The sequence below is a fragment of the Diceros bicornis genome, chromosome 3, assembly GCF_020826845.1.
Source record: "Diceros bicornis minor isolate mBicDic1 chromosome 3, mDicBic1.mat.cur, whole genome shotgun sequence".
NCBI classification, from domain to species: domain Eukaryota; kingdom Metazoa; phylum Chordata; class Mammalia; order Perissodactyla; family Rhinocerotidae; genus Diceros; species Diceros bicornis.
The window spans coordinates 15,838,277-15,861,880 of record NC_080742.1 but is presented as its reverse complement, the minus strand read 5'-3'; the positions used below and the strand labels follow the sequence as shown (position 1 = coordinate 15,861,880).

Below are 23,604 nucleotides of genomic sequence, written 5' to 3'. Positions count from 1 at the left end.
AGGAGTCGTTTTTCAAGAATCTGGTGAAGGATAGAGGGAGCAATCTGACTGTGAATCGGGATCTAAGTGGGAAAGTCTCCTTTTGAAAATGGCTGACTTGCCATGGGATGTGTGTGGAATTCCAAGAACAGCCGCAGTCACATTAATCAGACAGTTATTAACCTACACTGCAAAATGGGGAGAGTTCAAAAAGTGCATTGCAAAGCTACAATAGACCAGAGGCTTTTTATTCTAGTGATTTAAGAAAGCTTTACATTTTTATTTCCAATTAACCTATCAATAGTGATGTCACTTAAATACTCCTAAGGAATATTATCTCCTCATTATTGCCAGAAAACATGCTGCCCAATTTCATAGCTCAGCTGTTCTCATGCATGGATGGACAATCTGAATTAACATGAACAGAAACAAGACTTTTAGGCACTCGGCTACATTCCTAGTTGTAAAATTTAAGTAATTAATATGTGGCTTTAAATAGTAAAAGAAAATAAAGTGGATAATGTTTATTTTGTGCATCAAAATGATAGTGATACAATGCTACCCTAACTTTCTATTTATTCAATGTTAGCATACCAATAGAAAAATTATTGTAATCCACACATTCATTGCCAGTACAATTGAATATTGTGGCAATGAGTAAAGATCCTCTGGAGAGCTGTCTTAAAATTGAGCTATTTTAAAAAGACTGTATTATCATTATGACCAAACAAAGATAGTCAACGGTAGAGACATGAATTTTTCTGTCTTGAATACATACTCCTTGTGCATGTTAAAATTGGGCACAAGGACATCCATTATTCTGTTGATCTGAAACTTTGACACTACAAAAATAATATTTATTCAAGGAGAAAGTAGTTGAAGTGATCAGGGAAGTTCAGACCCATAAAGTACTAACTAGATTTATTCATAATTAGAGGTATTCTCTTTACAACTTTAATCAGTCCTTCTTTCTCATTCTACTCATGCTTAAACGAATCTGGACTTCAAAGCTGTTTGTGACACATGATTATGTGTGTATTTTTACGCAATATTCCAAAGGGTAGTAATAAATCTCAAACACTTACCACTGAACTAAGTAAAAACCTACTGTTGTGCCTTTCTCCCTTCCTCAACAATGCTGAAGCAGCCTCTTAAAGAGTAAGGAATTCTGGGTTTGGGAATTAGAGAACCTGTGTCTTGTCTTGTTACCTCCGCTGATAAGCTATGTGGCCTTTCACAAATCCCTGTTCCTGAAGCTCAGAGTCCTTGCCTTAAAGTAGGGATAATAGAAACCAGAGATAAAAAGATTAATAAGATGGCTCCTTGCCCTCCATGGCCCTGCATATGCTTTAGTGGGTGTATTATCAGCAACTGCTTCTTTTATTTACGTTAGCCCAAAATCAATCAATCACTCATTCTCTCTCTTGTTCTCTCTCTCTCTCTCTCTCTCTCACACACACACACACACACACACCCATCAGTACTGTGCTACAAAGAATATTGTAGAAGTGTAAAACGTGATCTTTGCCCTCAAGCTGTACGCTGGGAAGTATAATTATAAATCCCATATGAATTTATTTCCCAGTGCTTCTCACGGGACTCAGGAAACACAAAAATTAATATGCCTGCCTTCAGCCAGTTGTGCCAGCAAAGGCATGGTCACGCCAAAAAGAAGCGATGCCTCCACCTTGTGGCTGCGTCTTCTTCAGTGGGCTCCTGATGAAGCAGTGCCATTTCCAAGCTTACTTCTCACTGCAAGCAGAAGATTGTATTGTTTTTACGTTTATACACTTTTTCACCTTCTTCGTATTGCAACATGTATTAGAGACTTCTGTTAAGCCCTTGTTCTCACGGAATTCAAGGTTAGCCTTGGCCAAAATGAAGTAGATAGCATTTATTCATTCATCTAAGAAGTGTTTACAAAACTCTTATCCTGTGCTAGGCCCCTTAGTCAACAATGGAAAAACAATCGTGAGCAAGCACAGAACTGCCCTCAAAGTGTCTGACCTCTGAGGCCCCTCTCTCTCAAGCGCCCACCAAGGACTCTCCTTCTTCCATTAGTCATTTTATATCTTACGCTGTAATAATTTTTGTCCCTGCTACAAGTACATTTTTATTATCTATTATTTTTAAGGCAATGTGTTAGCTATTACTAGAAGGTACAAAGATACAATCCCTTTTTCTAGGAGTTTGTAAGTTAGTTGGTGCAGAAATGGTGGTGGGGAGAATAAACACACAAATAACTAGAATCAGAGGCAGGGTTGCGTTAAGTGCTGTAAGAAAAGAGTAACTGAAGTGCGGTGGACGCTGAGAGAAGGAGGTCATATTGCCCATGGAGTGACCAGAGACAGCTTCATGGAGGGTTTAAGTGGAGCCTTGAAGAATGGGCACGATTACAATATGAGATTGGAGGAGTCAGGGAGAATGGCAAGATTACCAGCTCTCACCAGCAGAGGTGAGAGCAAGAGCAAAAATGCAGCATGGGAGAACCCAATAAGAGTGGAGGAATGAGAAGCGGCAGATTAAACCCAGGAGAATGGCGGGGATGAGCTGGAAGGTTGGGGGACGAGGTCCTGGACAGTCTTCACACTGTGTCGAGGAGTTTGGATTCAGTTCAAGAAGCATGAGGCAGAAGGAAGGTGTTTGAAGAGGAGAGAGGCCAAAGCAGATGATTGTGGCAACCATATGGACCAAGAGAAGAGGGAGAAGAGAGGACTAGTGAACGGATAATGGAGGCCAGAGAAATAGGAACTGACAGGCAATTGCTGGAGGCAGAGAGGGAGTAGAACTGATGGGGTTTGGAAGCTGATTAGAGGCAAAGGCAACTCCAAAATCTTTAGCAATTTTGAAAATCACATTCAACCCAGTAACTCTGATGCCTCTTATCTTTCTATAATGATATCTTCAGAGACTGTCTGTGTAAAAATGAAATATTAAAACAAGGTTTCCAAAAACAGCTTCTCCAAAATGGGCAAGGTTACCACCATCTGATTTTTATGTCTTGTCCTTGAATTATTTCTTAAAGCCTTTGTCTTAGTCCGTTCAGGCTGCTATAACAAAATACCACAGACTGGGTAGCTGACAAACAACAGACATTTATTTCTCACAGTTCTGGGGGCTGGAAGTTCAAGATCAAGGCACTGGCGGATTCAGTGTCTAATGAGGTCTCGCTTCCTGGTTCATGGATGACGTCTTCTCGCTTTGTCCTCACTTGGTGGAAGCGAGTGAGGGCACTCTCTGGGGTCTCTTTTATAAGGGCTCTAATCCCATTCGTGAGAGCTCTGCTCTCATGTCCTATTCACCTCTCAAAGGCCCCACCTCCTAATACCACCACCTTGGGGTTAGGATCTCAACATATGAATTTTGGGGAGACACAAGCATTCAGACCACAGCATCTCTCATCTGTCATATTCATTCATTGTTTTAAATATTTATTTATTTATTGTGTGTGTGTGTGTGTGTGTGTGTGTGTGTGTGTGCGCGCGCGCGCGCGCGCCCGCGCACAGGAGGAAGATCAGCCCTGAGCTAACATCCATGCCAATCCTCCTCTTTTTGCTAAGGGAAGACTGGCCCTGAGCTAACATCCGTGCCGATCTTCCTCCACTTTATATGGGACGCCGCCACAGCATGGCCTGACAAGCGGTGTGTCGGTGCACACCCGGGATCCGAACCCCGGGCCGCCAGCAGCGGAGCACCCGCACTTAACCGCTACGGCGCAGTGCCGGCCCCTCATTCATTGTTTTAAATCTATCCCCATCCCACACCCACCCACCCACCACGCCCCCCTCCCCCAGTGTTGGTGCTTCTTTTGTTCTTCCTCCCAGATCCATTCTCTTTCCTTCTCTGCCCTATTCTGTGTCCTGGGGGACCATGTCTGCATCATAGCATTACCCAAACTCTTGTCCTCTAGTTTCCTGTTGGATTTGGCCGATGAGAAGCACAGCAGGAGATCGAAGGGCAGGAAGAGAGAAAGTGTATTAATTTTCTATTCCTGCTGTAATAAATTACCACCAACTTAGTGTCTTAATACAACACAAATTTATTATCTTACAGTTGTGGAGGTCAGAATTCTAAATTAGTTTCACTGGGTTAAAATCAAGTTGTTGTGTCAGCAGGGCTGGTTCCTTCCTCTAGGAGAGAATCCATCTCCTTGCCTTTTCCAGCTTCTGGAACCACCTACATTCCTCAACTTGTAGCCCCTTCCTCCGTCTTCAACGCCAGCAGCAGAGCATCTTCTCTCATCTCTGACCTCTGCTTCTGTCCTTCCATCTTCTCTTTCTCAGACTTTGACTCTTGTGGTTACATTGGGCCCACCCAGATAATGCAGGATAATCTTCCCGTCACAAGATCCTTAACTTAATTGTATCTGCAAAGCCTGTTTGCCATGTAAGGTAACATATTCACAGATTCCAGGGACTAGATGTGGATGTCTGTTGCAGGACATGATTCTGTCTGCCACAGAGAGGCTGGGGTATTTCTTACCCCTGTTGCTCCCTGCCTCGGTGCTCGAACCTGACAGTGCTCCTCCCTCATGACTGTATCTCTGGTCAGGCAGCCCCTCTTTCGTGGCTCCAGCCCTCACTAGGCCCTGTAACTTCATTTCCTCCCTCAGGGTCTACCAGACCAGAGGTGGTAATGGCATCTGCCATACTTATCCTTTGGTGCCTCAACAGCCCTCTTTGGTTTCCTTAACCCTGCCTACCCCTCTGAAATAGTCCCATCATTAGATTATCTTCAGAATCCTGGCTGACTAATCCACCCATCTCCGTATACCTTTTCACACTCTAATTGATGCTGGTAACATGTCAGGTCTATTACTGACACACACACAAAGTAAATGTAAATGCGATATGCAAGTAGGTTGGCTTCAGGAAAACAAGAAATTGTTATCTTGTGCCAATATCGCAGTCATTGCACAAAGCCTAATGCTTGCATCTGGAAAATAAGTATGTCTCATTAGATAAGTATGCAGAATAACCATCCCTCATTTTCCATCAATTACACCCAAGGAAGCGAAGTAACAGCCTATATAGAGTCCACAATAAAAAGTTTCCTCTTTGATTTCCTTTTGATTATTTTTCAATCAACTAGGGAAACTGACTTCATGACCTAACATAAGTGATTTCTGAGCAAACGCATGAGCCACTAGCTGAGCTGCCAATGATAGCTTTCTATTCTTGCTCAGGCAGATAATTTTAAGATATTTCCCTAGTCTCTTCTTCTTGCCTAAGCAGTCAAACCGGCAAATGAAAATGGAATGGCTGTGGTTATTTTTTCCTTCAGAGTAAATATTTCACTTCGACCAGTTTATCTTTAAAATCTCTTTCCTTGCTTTCGTGTAGGTTGCCACACTTGCAGTTACCCTGTCTTAGCTTAGGATTTGAATTATCAGGCCAGTGTTCAGTGAGATTCTTTTTCTAAGAACTATTTATCTAAAGTAATAGAATGAAAAATAGTGTTAATGTCCTGTAAGAATTCCTAAAAGGCAGTACTTACCAAACCAACAGAAGATTTTTTGTTTTTAACCTCTCAGTGGCATTTTCAGAAAAAACATCTGCCTCGTTTCCCCATTCAATATCCTCAGTAGTTCAGCTGCTTCTCTCCTAGATTCGTTGTGAAAAGCTTACCACTGTTTCATTTTTTTTCTCTACCATTACGATGATGGTGATGATGATGATAACTACTACAATTAATAATAAGAGACTATATTTGCATAGCCTAGAGTTTACAAGGCACTTGCGTATGCTTTATATTATTTGATCATGGTCAGGCCTGGTTGACCTATATCACGATACCAAATTCAAAATGTTTATAGATTTTATTTAAATTCGGTGTAAACAATAAGGAGCATAGAGTCAAAAGACAGCTTCTGAAAAATTCCTTCTTTCAGTCGTTCATCCATCCTTTGAACAAATATATACGGGTATTCCCCATGTGGCTGAGTCCCTGACCTCAGAAAGCTTGCAAAGTGGTGACTGCCAAAGGTTAATACTTGTAAAGAAATGCTGAGGAAAGAACTCAACCCAGACTGGTGGGATCATGGAAGGCTTCCTGGATGTGGTCGTATCTGAGGTTTGTCCTAAGGGATGAGTAGGATTCAGCTATTTGAATGGTGGAGGGCAGATTCTAGACAAAGGGAACAGCATGTGCAAAGGCCCAGAAAGAGAAATACTTTAGAATGTAAGAAGAGATCACCCAGAAAGCACGCATAGAGCAGGGGAGGAAAGCAGAGCAGGGGAGCTGAGCAGAGGAGGACTAGAAGAATGGAACATCAACACCAACTGAAAGCCCTAAAGGAGTAAAGAAATTTAGCAAGAAGCAGTCTAATAAAATTCTCTGTATGAGATTAGTGCTGGTAATATTTGACAAGGAAAAAAGGAAAGTTTGGTGAGAAAGATACCAAACTGTAATTCAGAGTTGACTTTCACAACTGGGCACTGCATCATAGTTAAATTTCACATACATTTCAATGTTTTAATGTAGAGGATTTTAAGAGTAAGAATGAGAAATGGACGCTCCTGAATGGAGAGCTCCCCATGAATCTCCACCAGAGCCAGCCCCCTGAGTTGAGTGACCAGCCAAGGCACCACCCCTGCCACAGGGTAGTACGCCCAAGTCAAAGACTGAACATTTTTTGAGCTGTGACTAAATCTTTCTGAAAGGTGAATATACAAATAATAAAAATGTGGAATAAGGTACCCCACCTGCATCAGGTGATAACCCATCAGAATTCTGTAGCAGCCTATAACTTCTTGTTCCTCACTTGTTCTTCTCACATTCATGACCCTTCCAAGCAGGTGTGTGCTCAAGCATAACCTTGATTAAGGACTTTGTAAATCCATGAGGGCTGTTTCACACTTTCATTTAGATGAAGTTTCTTGAGAGATGTTGGGATGTTTTCTAAGTGATTACTGTCTAGAACATAGTACAAAGAGAGTCTCAGACAGTTTTCAACATATAAATTAATTGAGGCAAATAAAATTCACAGAGTTTGGGTGCTCTCAAACGTGTTTCAATTTCCATTTGGGTTAGAAGTTTTCTCTGGAAAAATCTGCTGACTTGGTGGGCTCCTGTGCCTTGCTGAGGCAATCGTGCACAATGGTTTATAACAAGAGCCAGGTCCTATAACAGGCAACTGGATCCCATCTAATTTAATCACAAGTCTGATGGAAGAAATGGGAAGGTTAGCCAAAACGCTCAGTGTAAGCTCTTGGAAAATATTTTTACTGTAATGATTATTAAATAATATCTAATAAAGGTTACATAGTAAAGGTCACCATCAAGTTGAAAATCAGCCTGTCCTTTGCTCCAGCAGGTCCATTAGGGCCCAGGTGTCCTGTTATCAGAGCACCTAATGATGATGCCTGTGGCAGGCGGCAGCGAAGACCCTAATTCTGATTATTTTCCCTGACACTTAATGATTTCATTCAGACTCAGCCTCCATTCCTCTTTCTCTCAATCCTTAGCGTTTGTTTCCCATAACTTTACCTGTCTCTAACAATTTTCGTAGGTCACCATTACTGAAACTTCATTTGGTCTCCTGTAAGTACTATTGAAATTCTTATGGTTTGGCTGGATGTGCTTACGGCAGTATTTCAAGAAAGCTTTAAGGTACGCCAAGGTGCGCTGAAGCTGAACCCACCGTGTCGTGAGAATAAAGGCGGCTACTATAACTGAAAAGCAAACCTAACAGTCATTTACTCGGCTGTGATTAACCAAGGGCCTACTTGTCAGGAATTGTATAGAGGACACAGGTATAGACGACACAAAGACAATAGGTATGTTCCCTGCCCATGAGAGGTCTAGATTCAGCGGGAGAAAGCAGCCGGTAAGTGAAGAAATTGATGGAGCTAATCTGTGACCTCAGATCTAAGCCTTCTATGAAATAAGGAATAGAGATATCCGTTGTTTGTTGGTGTAAAATTCTAAAGGAGTGCAATTCCTCACAGCGAATTATAATCTAGGATCATTTCAGTCATGTATAATAATGTGAAATAGCTCTTGTGGTCCAGCAGTAGTATGAGGACACTTAACTGATTACAACCAGCTGAGCATGTTTGTGAGCCGTCCGAGACTCAAGTGGGAACTACCTTGATTCAGGGCTAAAGAAAACCCAGGATTCATCTAGTTCTTATAAGATTTCATTGAGCCAAATCAAATACTTTCTATATGACTTGGCCACAAAAATGCATACAGTACAGACTTTACATTTTTTTCTTACAACTTGAACTACTAACCACTTAAGAAATTTTGAAACTATTACCTGCACTTGCCTTGGCCTTCCAGTAAGAAGAGAAAAAATGTTGACCTACAGAGCCCCAAACAAGTTCAGGGATTTGGTAATAGTTGTGTTAAAGAAAAATCTGCCATGATGTCTGAGCAGAAAAATAGGAGTAGAAATGCAGAACTTGTTAGGCGGTGCCAAGAGAGGCGATCTTAAGCTCTCTCCGCCTTACCCCTAAGACATTGCTGTAAGGTTGTAAATTGCCCCAAGGGGACCACAGATAAAAGCGTTTGTTCCACAGGAAAAAAATGAATGCCTAGAATTCATCTTAAGTCCTTTGGTTAGTTTCCTAAATTTGACATCTCCTTGACCTACACAAAGCAGCACACTCACATTCCTGAACTTTTGGTCTCTCTGTCTCTCTCTCAGTTCTAGCTAGAACTTGATATTTTAAAAATTCTCTAAGAACAAGTGGAGGAGATCTTTGAAGTTTCATTTTAGTAGTGTAGCTCAGTTGAAGATAGCTCTGTGATGGAAAGTAGGGAAAGAGAAGACTATATCAGAGTCACGGCTGGTCTTTTTTCCTCATCGCTCAAAGGGCTACAAATTTTCCACGGGTTTTATCAGATTAATCCCCCCAGTTGATTCACATGTGATGTAGGAAAGTGATGTTCTTCGCCTGCCACCCCTGGCAGCCGCAGCGAAGTCAGACGAGGTCAGAACCTGCTCTCCCCTGACAAATCCATCTTCTTATACATCCAGTACTGAGGGGATGAAGGTGAAAGGACTCACATCCCAATTTTATTTAGGGAGTTCCATTTAAAATGACTATACATAATACTGATATTGGAATGAAAATGAAACCTGTTTACAATTTATGTCATTTTACAAGGAGAGAGAGGAGTCTTGAGGCTGGGCCTGGACAGAGTTTGTTACCACTGACCCTAGGTCCAGATGAGTTGGCCCACTTTTGCAGTCCGCCCAGAACACCTTGTAAGATTCAGAGTCTATGAGGGTGGCAGCATTCCTATCTCATTATCTGACCAGCATCCCCCCCAAAAGAATTTTTTCTGAATTTAGTAAGATCTGGGACTATTCCCAAACTTCCATTGCTCCCAATGAGGCAGGAAATCAGCAGGCTGCCTGCACTGGTACCCTGGAATGGGAGGGGGCTTGGGAGAGACTGAAAGTCTTAGACAAGGGGCTAAGGACCCTCGATTCAGCCCACATCAGAATTGTTCTCTTCTCCCTCTGAGGGGGCCCTACATGGAAAGCTGAAACTATGGAAGTCTGCCAGGCCAAGAGGTCAGCTCAAGCTCCTGGGAACTCAATAAAATAACATTCCCAACTCTTCCCGGAGCCCCAGTCCTGAGACTCCCACACAGGAGACGTCAGCCCAGCCCCTGTGCAGCCCTTGAACCCCTCTGCTTTACAGCCTCCCACACAGCCTTCAACCCACCACTTCTCTCTCCCATGCTAATTTTTTCTCCCTTGATTCTCATATGCTCTTAATAGGGAAAAGGGAAAATAAGAAACACACAAGAGAATGAAAACATCAAATTTTCTGAGTGTTGCCGTACTGAAGTATGTGACCAGAGTGCGAACGATGTGACTGTTTCTATCACACCACGAGATGCCCATCGCCCCCTACATGATTCTTGTTGAAATGTCAGTCTCGAGACAGAAGTGTCCTCAGGCGATGTGGCAGTTGAGGTTTGATTTTTGGGTCGAGAGAACTTATAACCCCTCCTCCCATAGTTCTTAAGATGAGCCACGTGGAAATGCTTCATGCGTTCACAAGTATGTACGGTGCCCCCAATACAAGATACATAGTGAAATGGGACTCAGTCCCTGCCCTCCTTTGCCCCATCATTTGTTTCCCCACAGCCTCTCAATTTCTCACTTGGATAAACAATGTGACAACTCACAATTTCAGCTTCCTTCTTCAGTCTCCCACTTTCTCTCCAGTCCACTCTCCATACTGATGTCTCAGGGAGATTTCTAAACACCACTCTGCTTCCCTGGTCAGCTTACCCTGTTTAAAATTTTCAGTGCCTTGCTGTTGTTGCCTTTAAAATAAAGCCCAATCTCCTGAGTAGCAGAATAAACTACTGGCAGTTCCCCAAATATATAGCATGCTCTGAAATCTTGCGGTCTTTGCATATGCTGCTCTCTGTACCTAAAATGATTTTCCTCCTCCTTCACCTAGGGAGCTCCTACTGATACTTCAAAATTCAGTTGAGGTGTCACCACCTCCAGGAAGCTCTCCCTGACTACCAGCCTCACCCATTCCAAGTTAGATGCCCCTCCTTTCTGTTCTTTTAGCACTTTGTGAATACCTCTGTCATAGCAAAGATATAGTGAATAGTAATTGTCTTATTTACCCACTTTCTCTCCAACTAGACTAAAAACTTGTTGTAAATAGAAACTATGCCATTTATCTCTATATCTTATCTACCTAGTAGACTGTCTAGCACTTAGTAGGTTTTCAGAAATTGTTTGATGAATAAAGAAGCTCAAAGTCTAGGAGGGAAGACAGGGAAAGATAGCTCTGTAATGAAGTGTGGTAAAGAGCAGAGTGGGGTGCAGTCATGAATGAACAGAGGGATTGGACACTTCTGCTTGAGAAGAAGACAGAGTCTAGGAAGTTATCCTGGAGGAAGAGACATGGGTGGGCCTTGAGGAAGATTGGGAAAGCACTAGGGCTATGGGGAGGAGAAAACAACCAGAACCGTGGCATGTGGAAGGCCTAGATGCCTCAGGCAGCATAACGCCTTTGGGAAGATGTCCCTTATAAGAATGACTCTGGTGACAGTGAAGAGATATTCATGGGAAGGTGACAAGAGAGTATTGGAATAATCCAGATAAAGGTGTGAATTGAGCTAGGAGCCCAGCATGACCCCCAGGTTTCTGGCTTGGGTCAGTGGCAGTACTGTTAACCAGGATTAGGAATTAAGAGGAAAAACTGCTTTGGGAGAAAAATGGGAAGCCTAGTCTGCTGGTGTTGGGTTGGAGTTGCCTGTTGGACATCCAGATAAAGAGGTTTAGTAATCAACTGGATATGAGTCTGAAGCTCAGAAGAGAGTCTAGCCAGGAATGAAGACTCTCTCTACTATAATAACTTCATTGGAACTTTTGTTTTACTTCTACAGTTTAACTGTGCCATTAAGTGTCAGTCATGGGTGGGGACTGCTGGGAGAGGGATAATTGGTCCCATTTCTGCCACTGGCTTGGATACGTGGCCTCTAGCAAGCTACTCAACTTCAAGCTGTGCCTGTTGCCTTATGGGAAAGGAGACAATTAAGGACACCTGAAGAAAAATGTTGCAAACATTGGCCCTAAAAGAAATTAGTTTGGTCCTATCTTTTGTGATTCTTCTGTGGAATGTGGAAGTCATGCCAGTGAAGCCAACCTCTTCCACTGCCCAACAACCATACTTCCAAAGGCCACTGAGTACACAAAGGGGGAAATCTTTACCTTCACTGCATTGGAATCCTTACCTCTTAAAGAATCCTTTTTAGGTAGAAATGTCACTTCCTTGCTACAATGAACACGTGTCTGTTCTTTCCTCCACTTTGTGGGGAGAGTCTTATGTTGATGCCCTCTCGCCATTGTGATGGCAACTTTTTTCTCCTGTTCTTGCCCAGCCTGCAGCACCCACCTCAATCATGCTTTCCTATAGAGAGTTTATTTGCAATTCTGTCTGCATTATAGAGTTTAGGCTGAGATCTGCTTTGTTTAAGAGACCCGACCAAAATAGCATTTTTGCAAAGCAACTCATTGTGCTTTTCCTGGCTAATTTATCTTAAGTGACTTGCACTGAAATGAAACATACTTTAATTCAAAGGTTCCTGACAGTAATGGTACTGTGGAAGTTACATGATGTGCTCATGGTTGAACCTCTTTTATTCCAAATATCTATTCACAAAGGCTAAATGGGAATTTCTTATGGAACCCAGGCATTTCTGTCAATTCAAGAGGGATTGGTATTTAACCAAACAGCTTCTGGCAGTCAGGTATGAGCATGGCAAAGATTTAGCAAGGGCATTAGTCATGTGTGGAGAATGGAGGAATTCATTTTTAATTCAAAAGACTGTGATAGAAAACTCATCATCAAACTTGAATATCAACCAACCACTATTTACAAAGAGGCAATATCACAACTGCACCCAGGGAAATTTAAATGATGCAGAACAAAAATTCTCAGAGAAGCCCAAAAACCAATCATTTCACCCACCATGCTGAATTAGATGTGCACTAAGCCCAGAGCTGGCACTGTGTTCAATGAAAAGCCCTTGAAATATTTACTTCTTGATTCAAAGCAAAGGTGTCAGCTTATTTTGAATTGTAGTATCAAATATATTCCCTAACTTTTAAAAAAAATGCTAAATAGTTTAACTACAGCCTCTGAAATATTGGCTAAATATAAATGACATATGAGCACAACCTCCATGGTCTGATATTTTAATTTCTGTAAAATTTGGTGGTCAGATTCAGGATACAGCCAGGGATTAGCCTCTTCTGAGAAGCAGCAGGCTGCAATCAAATTGCTCAGCTGCTCCCTGGAAGCTGGTAGTCTATGGATGCTTTTCTAATCTGCTAGCAATGCAACTTGAGTAAAACCATCTTTGGCTAACTTAACGTTTCTGTAATTAACAGGTCGGAGATCAAATCATTGAAATCAATGGGGAGAGCACAAGAGACATGACACACGCCAGAGCGATAGAACTCATCAAATCCGGAGGAAGAAGAGTGAGGCTGCTGCTGAAGCGCGGGACGGGGCAGGTCCCGGAGTATGGTGCGTTTCACCTTTTGATTCCCCTTTCTTCTGTTTTTTCTGAGTACTGTAAATGCCTATGCTTATTTATAAAACTACATCAGTTCTCTAATTCTAACTAAATATATATTTAGTAATCAATAGGTATATATACACATATACGTATATGTAAGCACCAGGTTTATATGTGTGTGAGCTCTTTCTTTCGCTCCCGTGGTTAAGAAATGTTTAAAATAGCCAGTGTAGGGCCTTTCAGGGCATCTCTGAGTGTGCTGGGAGATCCAGCCACACTTATATATTTGGACTTCTGTAATTTGACTGATAGTCCTCTGTTCATTTGAGTCCACAGTAATTTATCATTTCCTAAAACAGCGCGTGCGTCAGGCTGTCCTGTAGGATACGTTACTGAGGTGAGGGGCCAGCAAGAACAATCTTAAGATGTGAAGGTTAAAACATAAACTTCAGTTCCTGCAGTGGTTGCATTTCCGTGGCATTTAGGGCTATTCCCAAGATTCTCTCTTATGTTATGTATCTAGATGCTGTTGAGGAAGACTTTCAAGTGCATTTTCATTCATAGATTTGCCTTCAGAAGCCTTTAATGGTGTTATTTCCCAACAGCCCATTTCAGGCCCCACTGACAGCATCACTCCAGTATATCAGAAACTGCTGGGTGGTCATTACATGACGAGCATCGAAACCCGAGCCGGCCTTTAATTAATCTCAGGGAGTGACAGAGACACTGACACAGACTGACAGACATCAGTGAAAAGCAGCGCAGATAATACTGTCCAGGTTAGGGAAATAGGGTCTGACTGCTGACCTGAATAATTAGCTCAATTTTTGATCTAGGTAACATCGACTCTCACTTTCACCCCTCCATTCCATACCCCCACCCAAAAAAATTCTAAATAGTGCTTTTCACTCTCAAATTATGCTTTTTGCTTAAGTTACTTAATAATTTACTGAACACTTCCTTATTTAACGGGGCAGTATAGTCCTGAGTTCAAGTGAAATATCTGCATTCAAAGGCCCTTAAATACTTCATGTTTCCAGGCCCTTGAACATACCCCAAAGCCTACACACCCTTTTTGGGCTGGCAAGTCCTCACATTAAGGGCCGGGAAGCATTCAGAGGTTTCTGTAGGGCTGGCTCTATGCCCAAGGAAATATTTCATCCAGGATTCCCACTCTTAATTCTTGGATCTAATAAAATATTTTAAAATATTAATATTAGCAATAAGCACAGGCCCAATCCTGATAAACTTCACTTGTAAAGAATCTGAACTCGTGGAATAGAACGACTTCTTGCACCCTGGAGCATTGAGGGATTAGCAATATCAACTGACCTGGGAGCTTCTACCACTTCTGAAAAATATCTTATTTTAAAGGTGTGTCTCACTCTATGGCAAGACCTGACTGTTGTCTATACCAAAGGATTTTCATAGAGTTAACCTTGTTCTTATTGTTCTAACAGGTTAATCTTTAAAAAGTTAACCTGAACCACATGGCTGTCCTGAGCTTTCCGTTCTTTTGTAGAATCACTATTTGGTCCATACTTGCAGCATCTACCACGCTGGGTGCTCGTCTACAGCGAGCAGTTGGAACAGCACTACTGACCAGCCTGTGCATTTTACTCAGACTGTAATGCATAAGCATGAAGCTGCCTCAGAGCATCTTTAAGAAAAAATAAAGACATGTTTTTGAACAAGACAAAAATTCAAGACCATGTCAACAGTATCTCATTAATTCTTATCATCCAAAAATATCTAGATAAGGCTTTTTTTTTTTAATTTTTTGTTTATTGCAGTAACATTGGTTTGTAACATTGTATAAATTTCAAGTGTACATCATTATACTTCTATTTCTGCATAGATTACATCATGTTCACCACCCAAATACTAACTACAACCCATCACCACACACTTGTGCTGAATTATCCCTTTCGCCCTCCTCCCTCCCCCCTTCCCCTCTGGTAACCACCAATCCAATCTCTGTCTCTATGTGTTTGTTTGTTGTTGTTATTATCTACTACTTAATGAGGGAAATCATATGGTATTTGACCTTCTCCCTCTGACTTATTTCACTTTGCATCTAGATAAGGCTTAATTCTAAAATTAACCGACACAGCGAGTTCGTTAAATATCTAGGCACGCTTTTGAGGGACCGATCATCAATATTGTTAACTCTAGCAGAATTGCAGAATTTCTTCTAAATATATTCTTCTAAAATGTAGCATTAAATCCTACTTGCTGGTAATGCTAGAACTTGTCAGCTACTGTTGATGTTAGGTTGACATGGATTTTGACTGCAAAATTACTTTAGAGATTATGTCACAAAAGAACAAATTTAATAGAGTAGAGCAATCTCTTTTAGGGGAGTAAAAGAATAATCATAAATAAGGTATACACATTAGTTCTTCAGGAAAATCTAAACTGAAAGATGCATGGTTACACATGAGAAACCAAGAAAGTTAGGGATCAGATTGGCATCTTTGAGGATAATGCCATCGAAAGGTATTTCTGGAATCTCATAGGCACTAATGAGGGGGGTGTTTAGGGGTCCCCAAGACTACCCCACATTCAGAAGTTTGCTAGGACTCTGGAGCACAGAATATAGTTGTACTCACAGCCAAGATTTATTACAGTGATGTAGTAAGGGTGCACAGTGGGATCATAAGGGGAAAAAAATGCAGGCAGAGTCTGAAGGAATCCACGTCCAGCCTTCCTTATGTTCCCTCTCTCTCTCTCCCTTGAGGGGTCACCCGGAGAGCACTCTTCCCCCAGCAACAAAAATGCAGCAACATGTGTGATGTTGCTGACCAGGGAAGTTCATTAAAGACTCTGTGCCCAAGGTCTGTACTGGGGGCTAGCCATGCAGGCACCCTCTGCCTAGAACGCACCAAAATTCCAGACTCCCATAAGGAAAGCCCGTCTTCAGCATAAACCACATTGTTTGTACAAACAGTTCAAACTGGTACAGTGAGACACTCTTATCGTTTAGGGAAAGGTTTGTATTAGTGTAGGGGACAATTTACCAGTCACAGTCCCAGATGTCAGCCAACAGCCAGCCTTGCAAGCAGGCCTTTCTAAGGACAGTAGTCACAAGCCTGCTACATGAATGCTTTCCTGCACCAGGAGCAAGCCAGAGAAGTGCAACATTCATGGACTTTCAATTGACCCCAATGTAAAAGGAGTGCCCACAGCTAGGGACATCATAATTCCTCCAGCAGCAAATAGACTATATCGTGAAACAGAATTTTTTGTCCAAAATGAAATAGAGTGTATTTTAATAAAATTAGCCAGGAGGGGGAGAGGTAACAAAACAAAATAACAGCAACAAAAGAAGATGTTTGAGTTTACCAGTAGATACAACCGAGAATATAATCTACTTTGTCCAAATGCACCCTAATCACAGGAAAACAGATTTTTCTGTCAACTATCAGTTTAATCTTGCGTTTGTTTCCTTTGTTTGCCTTTTAAGATCCTAAATTTGGCATAAAATCCATCCCTAAGAGACTATGGAAGGGGTTATCAGAATCCATGGGAGACCTAACTTGACAGGGAGCTGTTCACACTTAACTCGGCGAGGAGAGCGAACTGTGAAGACGAGGAAGGAGACTGAGAAAAACAGTCTGTGGAAGGGTTTTAGGTGATACCCACCTGCCCTCCCTCTGATAGCTACAGAATTCAGAACAGCTTTGAAGCAAGACCCTTATCTGGACTTTTGGCCATGTCAAGAGAAAGCTGATCTCAGTCAAGAGAAATAGGAAACTCTCGCTCTAAGTTCTTAAGGTAATCTGTGACAGAGAGATAAGCACAGGTACGATTGAAAGAAAAAAATACCAAGGGTAATCTGTCAGATTGTTGGCTAAACAAAATCAGTGTGAACCCAAGTGAGCTGAGGAAAGGAATAAATATGCTGCAAATATGCCATCCATAATTACCATCAGCCTAATCATCAGAGACGCCTCGGCCAATTCAGAGGCATAAATCAACAAATGCAGCCAGGAAGGAGTGGCTGCACACAGAGGCTGTCGCAGCTGCAAGGGGCGTGGGAAGGTGATAAGGCCTCTGAAGGAGAAGGTGCTTTTATAGTTAAGTCCTTGAAAGAGAAGCTCAGGAGATAGATCCTTCAACTCTACTCCAATCCTCAGGATAAGAGTTTGTTGATCATAAACGCAACGGAAATCATGCGTTCCCCCTCTCCTGACACACCTCTCAGCACCAGGCAGGAATAAGGACACTTCACTCCACTGTACTGAGAAAGGAATCCAAAGATGATGCATCAGAAATATCGCTCTCCTTAACACTGGTTGTTGCTGTCGAATTAAATCTAAAATGGTTAAGAGAAAAGAAAGCAGCCATCATGGTTTTAAAGCTGCACAGGAATAAATTATACAAATTAGCTCCCTGCCTTGGTGCACGGGTGTCCTTCATTAGCATTCGGGGGGCCCCACATGGGCATTCACTTGATTTACGCACTGAGCCACAGACCAGGGCGAGGGTAGATAGAGGCACCATTGGATGACAGAATTCCCTACTCAAGCACTTCAGACCAGCCAGAGCCTTTCCCCTGGGAATATTTGCTGTTCAAATCTGACCAAAATAAAGCAAAACAGAAGTATGCCTTCCAGTCCTGGTGGGTGGTCTGGCCTGTTTATTCTCTTACAAAGCAACAGGGCAGCCCTTTATGACCAGAAAGCTGAAGGGGTCTAACTGTGAAGGGGAGTCTCCATGGTCTTAGGGGCCAGGCAGGGTTACAAGGATTCTCACAGTGTCGATGGCCCAGGGACGACTAACACCTAGTGCCCACACAAGGGGAAAGAAATAGCCAACCCGTGAATTAGACTCCTGCCCACACTTACATCTTCAAAGTTAATTGTGTCTTTAATAGGTTTTGACTTGATTACAGGCCTTTGGTAAATAAAATTGTTTACGTTGTATAAGTATAATAAAACTGCATTATGTAGGTGGAGATAAGATCTGTCTGAGCCAGTAATTATAGCTAAAGAAATGAATGGGCCAAATAGTTTAAAGATCTTCCTCTAATCAGTAAATAAAAATGATTTACAATGACCATATCAAAGCACCAGATTAAGCGTACTGGTCTCTCCTCATATGGCACTGGCGATGTTTATTTGTCTATTCTTCTTTAAGAGTGTACATGGACAAGTAAACATTATAAGCATACCCTTATAATCTTGTTTTACAATTATTTGTTCAACAAATCCTTTCTTCCCTCTGATCATACAAAGTTCGTACAAAGATGAACTCCAGGCAGTATACCCCTACCAAATACTTCAAGTGAGACAGATCCTGTAATTAATATCATTAATTAATATCATGACTATGTCCTCAGACAAACCAGCATTTTTTGAGCACCTACTGTGTGCAAGCACTTTGCAGGCACTGAAGGGAATATATAGTCCTGGGCCTCAGGGAGCTGACGATCTAAGAATGAGGATACGTGTAACAACAGATCCTGACAGAGTGGTGACTGATCAAAAAGTCTCAAAGGATCTGCTCTAATGAAAAAATTTAAATGGGTTTTATTAATTATTTGTGGGATTTAATAAGTACTTCTAGAGTGTTAAGGATCCTTGAATTGGATTCTTTGGTTTGTTAAGCATTTCCTTTGTAAGATTTATACTAATAATTTGTGCTTTTTCTGAAGAAAGGACTTGCTAAGTATGGGTAAATCTCTGCTTAGACCTTGTCTGAATTATTCTAAATTCCGAGTTAGTGAACCAAAACTTCATCTGGAAAATTTGCTCGTCATTGCTCTTCCCCTGCTGTGGCTTTCAGCCTCAGGGAGCCTGGAGCATTGTAACCTCACATCCTAAGTCTCTGTGGGTGCGCTGCTCTGCCCCCACCATAAAAGACAAGGAGAGTCTCCATTGCCTTCGCCTCTTCCTCAGAGACCACGTTTATGGGAGCTTTAAGTGGTTTCATAGCCCTTGCACTAATTCACCTGCATTTTTAATAGGGCAAAAGGCGACTTGCTTCAATAATAAATTCTGAAATTTAATTTCAGCTTCTGACATTCATGGTTGAGTGCATCTTCCTTTTCCACGAGAGGTTCCACAAATCACTGCAGTACACCTCTACTGAGTCAGAGCCAGGGAGGAGGACAGGCTGGCAGGCAGAGCTCCGGGCTGCATCATGCAGAGAACAGGGTTCTTCCTGGTAAAAGGCTTAAGACTGCTCTCTGTAGCATTTAGGTGAACCTCGGAAGTTCTCTAACTGAAACTTCCAGTAAGTTCCTGTTTCGTGGAGTCCTCAAAGAACAGACAACTCTGAAATTCCTTTCCCCACTGCTCAGCCAAAACCTCATTTATTATTTTAGGTGTTTTTAGGATGAGGGTGAAATCCATTTGTTTGCATTGTTTTACTGGAAACCATGGCCTATAATGGTATTCCTTCTTTTTAGATACTCTTACATGATTTCCAACATGCATTTTTCTCTTTAAGGGTATATTAAGTGACCCTCTTTCCCAAGTCCTCATTTATTAGGTATTTTAGATTCTGATAAAATATGTTAGACCACAGAGCAACCAAGAAGTCTACCAAGAAGAAGCAGTTTTAGCTCTTGATATCCAACCTCCTTCAATTCCCAAACACTTAAGTTGTTGGAAGAGATGAGTGAATGAAGAGATATCCTTTCCAAACCCACTGAGAAGAGCTCCCACGTGCATCTTGGAAAACCTAAATACTCCAGCTCCTCCAGTAACCCATCTTGGAGCATCATATTTTAGGCTCTGATGAGACCATTCCCTTGCTTTCCCTAACAGGAAGCTGAGCTCTCCCACAAGAGGGCTGCTTCCACAAAAGTCCAGGGAGAGGGCCGCTTTCCTAGAGGAAATGCTGCTGACTACTGTAAGAACATTGGAACGGACCACAAAGAGGTCACAAATTCAAGAGAATGTTATTTACATGGCAGGTGGGGGGGCAAGTAGAGATAAAGGATCAAGGTTAAGAGAAAAGAAAGATGCTTCATGGTTGTAAAGCTACACACACACACACACACACACACACACACACACACACGATTGTGTCAATTTGGCCCAGGACTCTCTATTTTTAAAGTACCATCCCAGGGAATTCCCTGCCCTGGAGACTGCTGGATGTCTCTTCTCTAGCTCTGTTGTGAAGGCCGGACCCCACAGGAGGATTTACTTCTTGTTGCCCTCTTTCCATCTCCTCAGTCTCCACTCTTGGGTGTGCCACACCCCCTCAACCTGGCTCCTCCTTTGCCCGTCTCGTCTAAATCACTCTCCATTCGAAGACTTGCAACCATTAAAACTTAAAGAAAGGAGACTAGATTTTCCTCTCAGTGTCCTCCCGTTTTCCATCTCAGGCCTTTTTGACAGTCTGAGCTCAGCTCCCAGCCTCCTTCTTGAGGACAGTCTGACCCTGTGGTTTGTAGCATGAGAGTATTGATTCAAATGAGCTTCTAACCCCTCAGTTAGACCCATTTTGAAGCTGGTGCTAAATGCAAAGCTATTTTCCCCGTTGTCTGGTTTTATCTTCTTTTGAAGAAGAGATGACACAGAAAAGATTTTGATCCCTATGAGGAAGTTTGCCAATAAAACCCTGTTATCAATGTGCTCAAAACGGAGTCCAATACCTTAAGACTAATTCTTGGGTGGGTCCAGCCAACTGCCATAACCAGCAGACACTGAGTCTCCAAAGCATCCCTCCAGAGATGCCTGTGCCTGCTGCCCTGTCCTAGAATTCCCTAGCCAAATAACTCAAACTAAAGTACTCCAAACCCCTCATTTCTAGTGGAAGAAATAGTGAGTCCATAAGGCCAGATTTTCGTTATTCGAGAACTCTGCCTACACCCTTGCTCGAAGATGGGATTGCCCGGATGTCCTGTTCTGGTAAAGACCTCTCAGTGTTTCTTTTTAACTGAACTCCTTCAGACAGGACCAAAGATGAAATTATATAATGCCTTACTCTGGGCTTGAATTACATGCTCTAATTGTAGCAAAATCTCTCAATTTTGAGAATCGCTTCTTTAACGTGCTATTTGGGTTCCAATTTTTTTAACAGAACAACACACTTAGCCCAGACTGAACAGCTGTTAACTATAATGGGCTCAGACATTTGCTTACAGAATAACCTGCTTTTACACTTCTATAGAAAGGTTTCTGGTCTTTTCAGCATGAGCTGTCCAACACATAGTGGCTCTGGCCTCAACAGGACCCTGGGTTTTAGAGCTGAACATCTACACTCATAACATGTGCCTTAACCATGCCTGGCACAGTCTGCAACTCTCCATCTTTCACATTTCACTGCACTTCCTACCCAGCCTTCACAGCAATTTATTCCCACCGTGTTCTGGGTCCTTTAATGCGACCTTCTGGCCGTGAGGTTTCCTAGCACATGTGTCTTTCAAGCCCAGTAAAGGCCACATTTAAAACCAAATAAGGGCTTTCTCTGTGTGATACTAAAACAGCTTGATCATTTTTGTACAAAATTACTTGCATCTTGGCAGGGCTAAATGATAAACTCAATTAATAAATCCTAAAATTTAATTTTCACTTCTGACACTCATTGTTAAGCATTCGTTTCCTTACCACTGAGAGGTTCTACTTCCCATTTAACCTGGAGGTGTCAGTTCTCACCCGTTGGTCTCTCTTCCCTCAGACACACACCATGCTATGAAAAACACCCCCTGTGGCATAATCAGAAATCTATGTGGAGAACTATTCCATTCTGCACATTGAAGCCATGTGCACACAGCACCATATGTGGAGCAAGTTAGGAGTTTAGATGGGAAATATTATCAGTAGGGACTGGCAAAGAGGGAATCAGGCCTCACAGTGTCTGAGCTGCATGGATTAAGTTCTTCTGACCACCTTGACCTCACGTCCCCCTGTACCTCACACTGTGTAGAGCTGAGAGAACACAGAGCAGGTGCTGCATGCAGCAGTTGTTGCGTCTCCTAGAGGCCTGTCTCTTGGAGATTATTGACTTAGATAGTCCAGAATTTCTAGTACCCATCTTTTTGTAGGTAAAAACTGTAGCCCCTGAGCTGAGGTAGTCCCAGACTGAAACAGCCACTCAGAAGCTAGCTTCAGAGCCCAGCCCTCGGACAGGTGAGGACAGCAGAGTACAACAGGCTGGACATTGCTGCAATTTTTCCAGCTTTATTTTTTCAAGAAAACAATTACAGCCAGCAAGTCAACTGTGACCTTAGAATATAAATAAGCAAATTGTCAGAGGTGAGGGGAACTATAAGAATTTATCAGACTATTAGAGAAAACATAAATATAACCATGGGCACACCATGTCTTTAATTTGAGGATTTTTCAAAATTTGGAAATGATTACTGTGACTGATTCTCAAATGACAGCTGATCTCACTAAAACACTCATCGTTATGAGGAAATTCTGCAAAAATTCTGATATTACCATTTCGAATTTTTTTAACATTTATGCCTCCTTAAAAGCACCTCAGGATGCCCTCAATATTTTGAGAAACAAATCTACTTTGGGAATACATGTAGCTCAGTCTTTCACTAATTTCACTTACTGCATGCTTGATAGGGTTAGCTTTACTTAAAGTCTTTATTCTTACTGCCTAGATAATTTTTATTCAGCTGCTCTAAACATACTAAGCAATCTTGATTCTAACAGTAATAATATATCTTTGTCACTGGTTCTGTTAATTCTAATGATTGGTCCTAGGCTGTTCCTCCCCTTCCTTTAGGAATGGTACCTTCCAGTCTCTCCATGTGCATGAAAAGTGACAAGCATGGGTCCCCATATTTCTACTTATTGGGCCACCCTAAAGACACGGTTTGTAAAATCTGCATGAATCTTATCTTTCTCTAATGAGCTTTGGTTTTGCGTATGTTTTTAACTGATGTGTAATGCTCTCTCTTTCATTGTAGCTTGTCTAATTACTGCTAGATCTCTGGAAAATATTTACAACTGAGACCTTATAAGTGATGAGGATAGGATTTGTGGGTTCATGAAAATTTGAGATGCACCAAATTCCAGGGGTCCAGCCTAGAATGACCCCAGCAGGCAGGGAGGGTGGGGAGGGTACAGCAGAGGCAGCACCAGCCGAGTTCTGCCCCACACACTGCGAAAAGTCCTCCCTGAGCTTCAGCGCAAATCACGAAATTTATTTCCTCTCCGCTCAAGTTTGGACAGCTCCAACCCAGGCCACCCTTTGTGCACCTAAAAGAAAGCCACAGTCGCTAGACATTCTAGCCCTAGAACTCTGGACTCCACCTGGCATTGTGGTACAGTCATGCATCGCTTAACAACGGGGACGCGTTCTGAGAAATGCATTGTCAGGCGATTTCGTCCCTGTGCAAACATCACAGAGTATATTTACACAAACCTGGGTGGTATAGCCTACAACACACCCAGGCTATATGGTACTGATCTCATGGGACCACCATGGTCTGTGCAGTCCGTCGTTGACTGAAACATGCAGTGCATTGACTGTATTTCCCAGCCTGCTTTGTGGCAGTTCTCCACCTAGGACTGGATTCTCACTTTCCTCCCTTTATACTGTTATGCACCAAGTTTAAGAAAAAAAAAAAAACCACCCAATTGTGACTTTTTTGAAAGTAGTCATAACTTTGTATCTAACGAGATTCACCAC

At 42.2% G+C, this 23,604-nt stretch overlaps 1 protein-coding gene across 1 annotated transcript in view; it reads left to right on the top strand.

The window, feature by feature from the left end:
* The window catches only part of MAGI2 (membrane associated guanylate kinase, WW and PDZ domain containing 2), a 989,343-nt gene that overhangs the window by 923,312 nt on the left and 42,427 nt on the right, over positions 1–23,604 (top strand). The window contains exon 20 of the mRNA XM_058524198.1: positions 12,863–13,001. Coding sequence (XP_058380181.1) covers positions 12,863–13,001 — 139 coding nt within the window. The remainder of the gene's footprint in view (positions 1–12,862; positions 13,002–23,604) is intronic.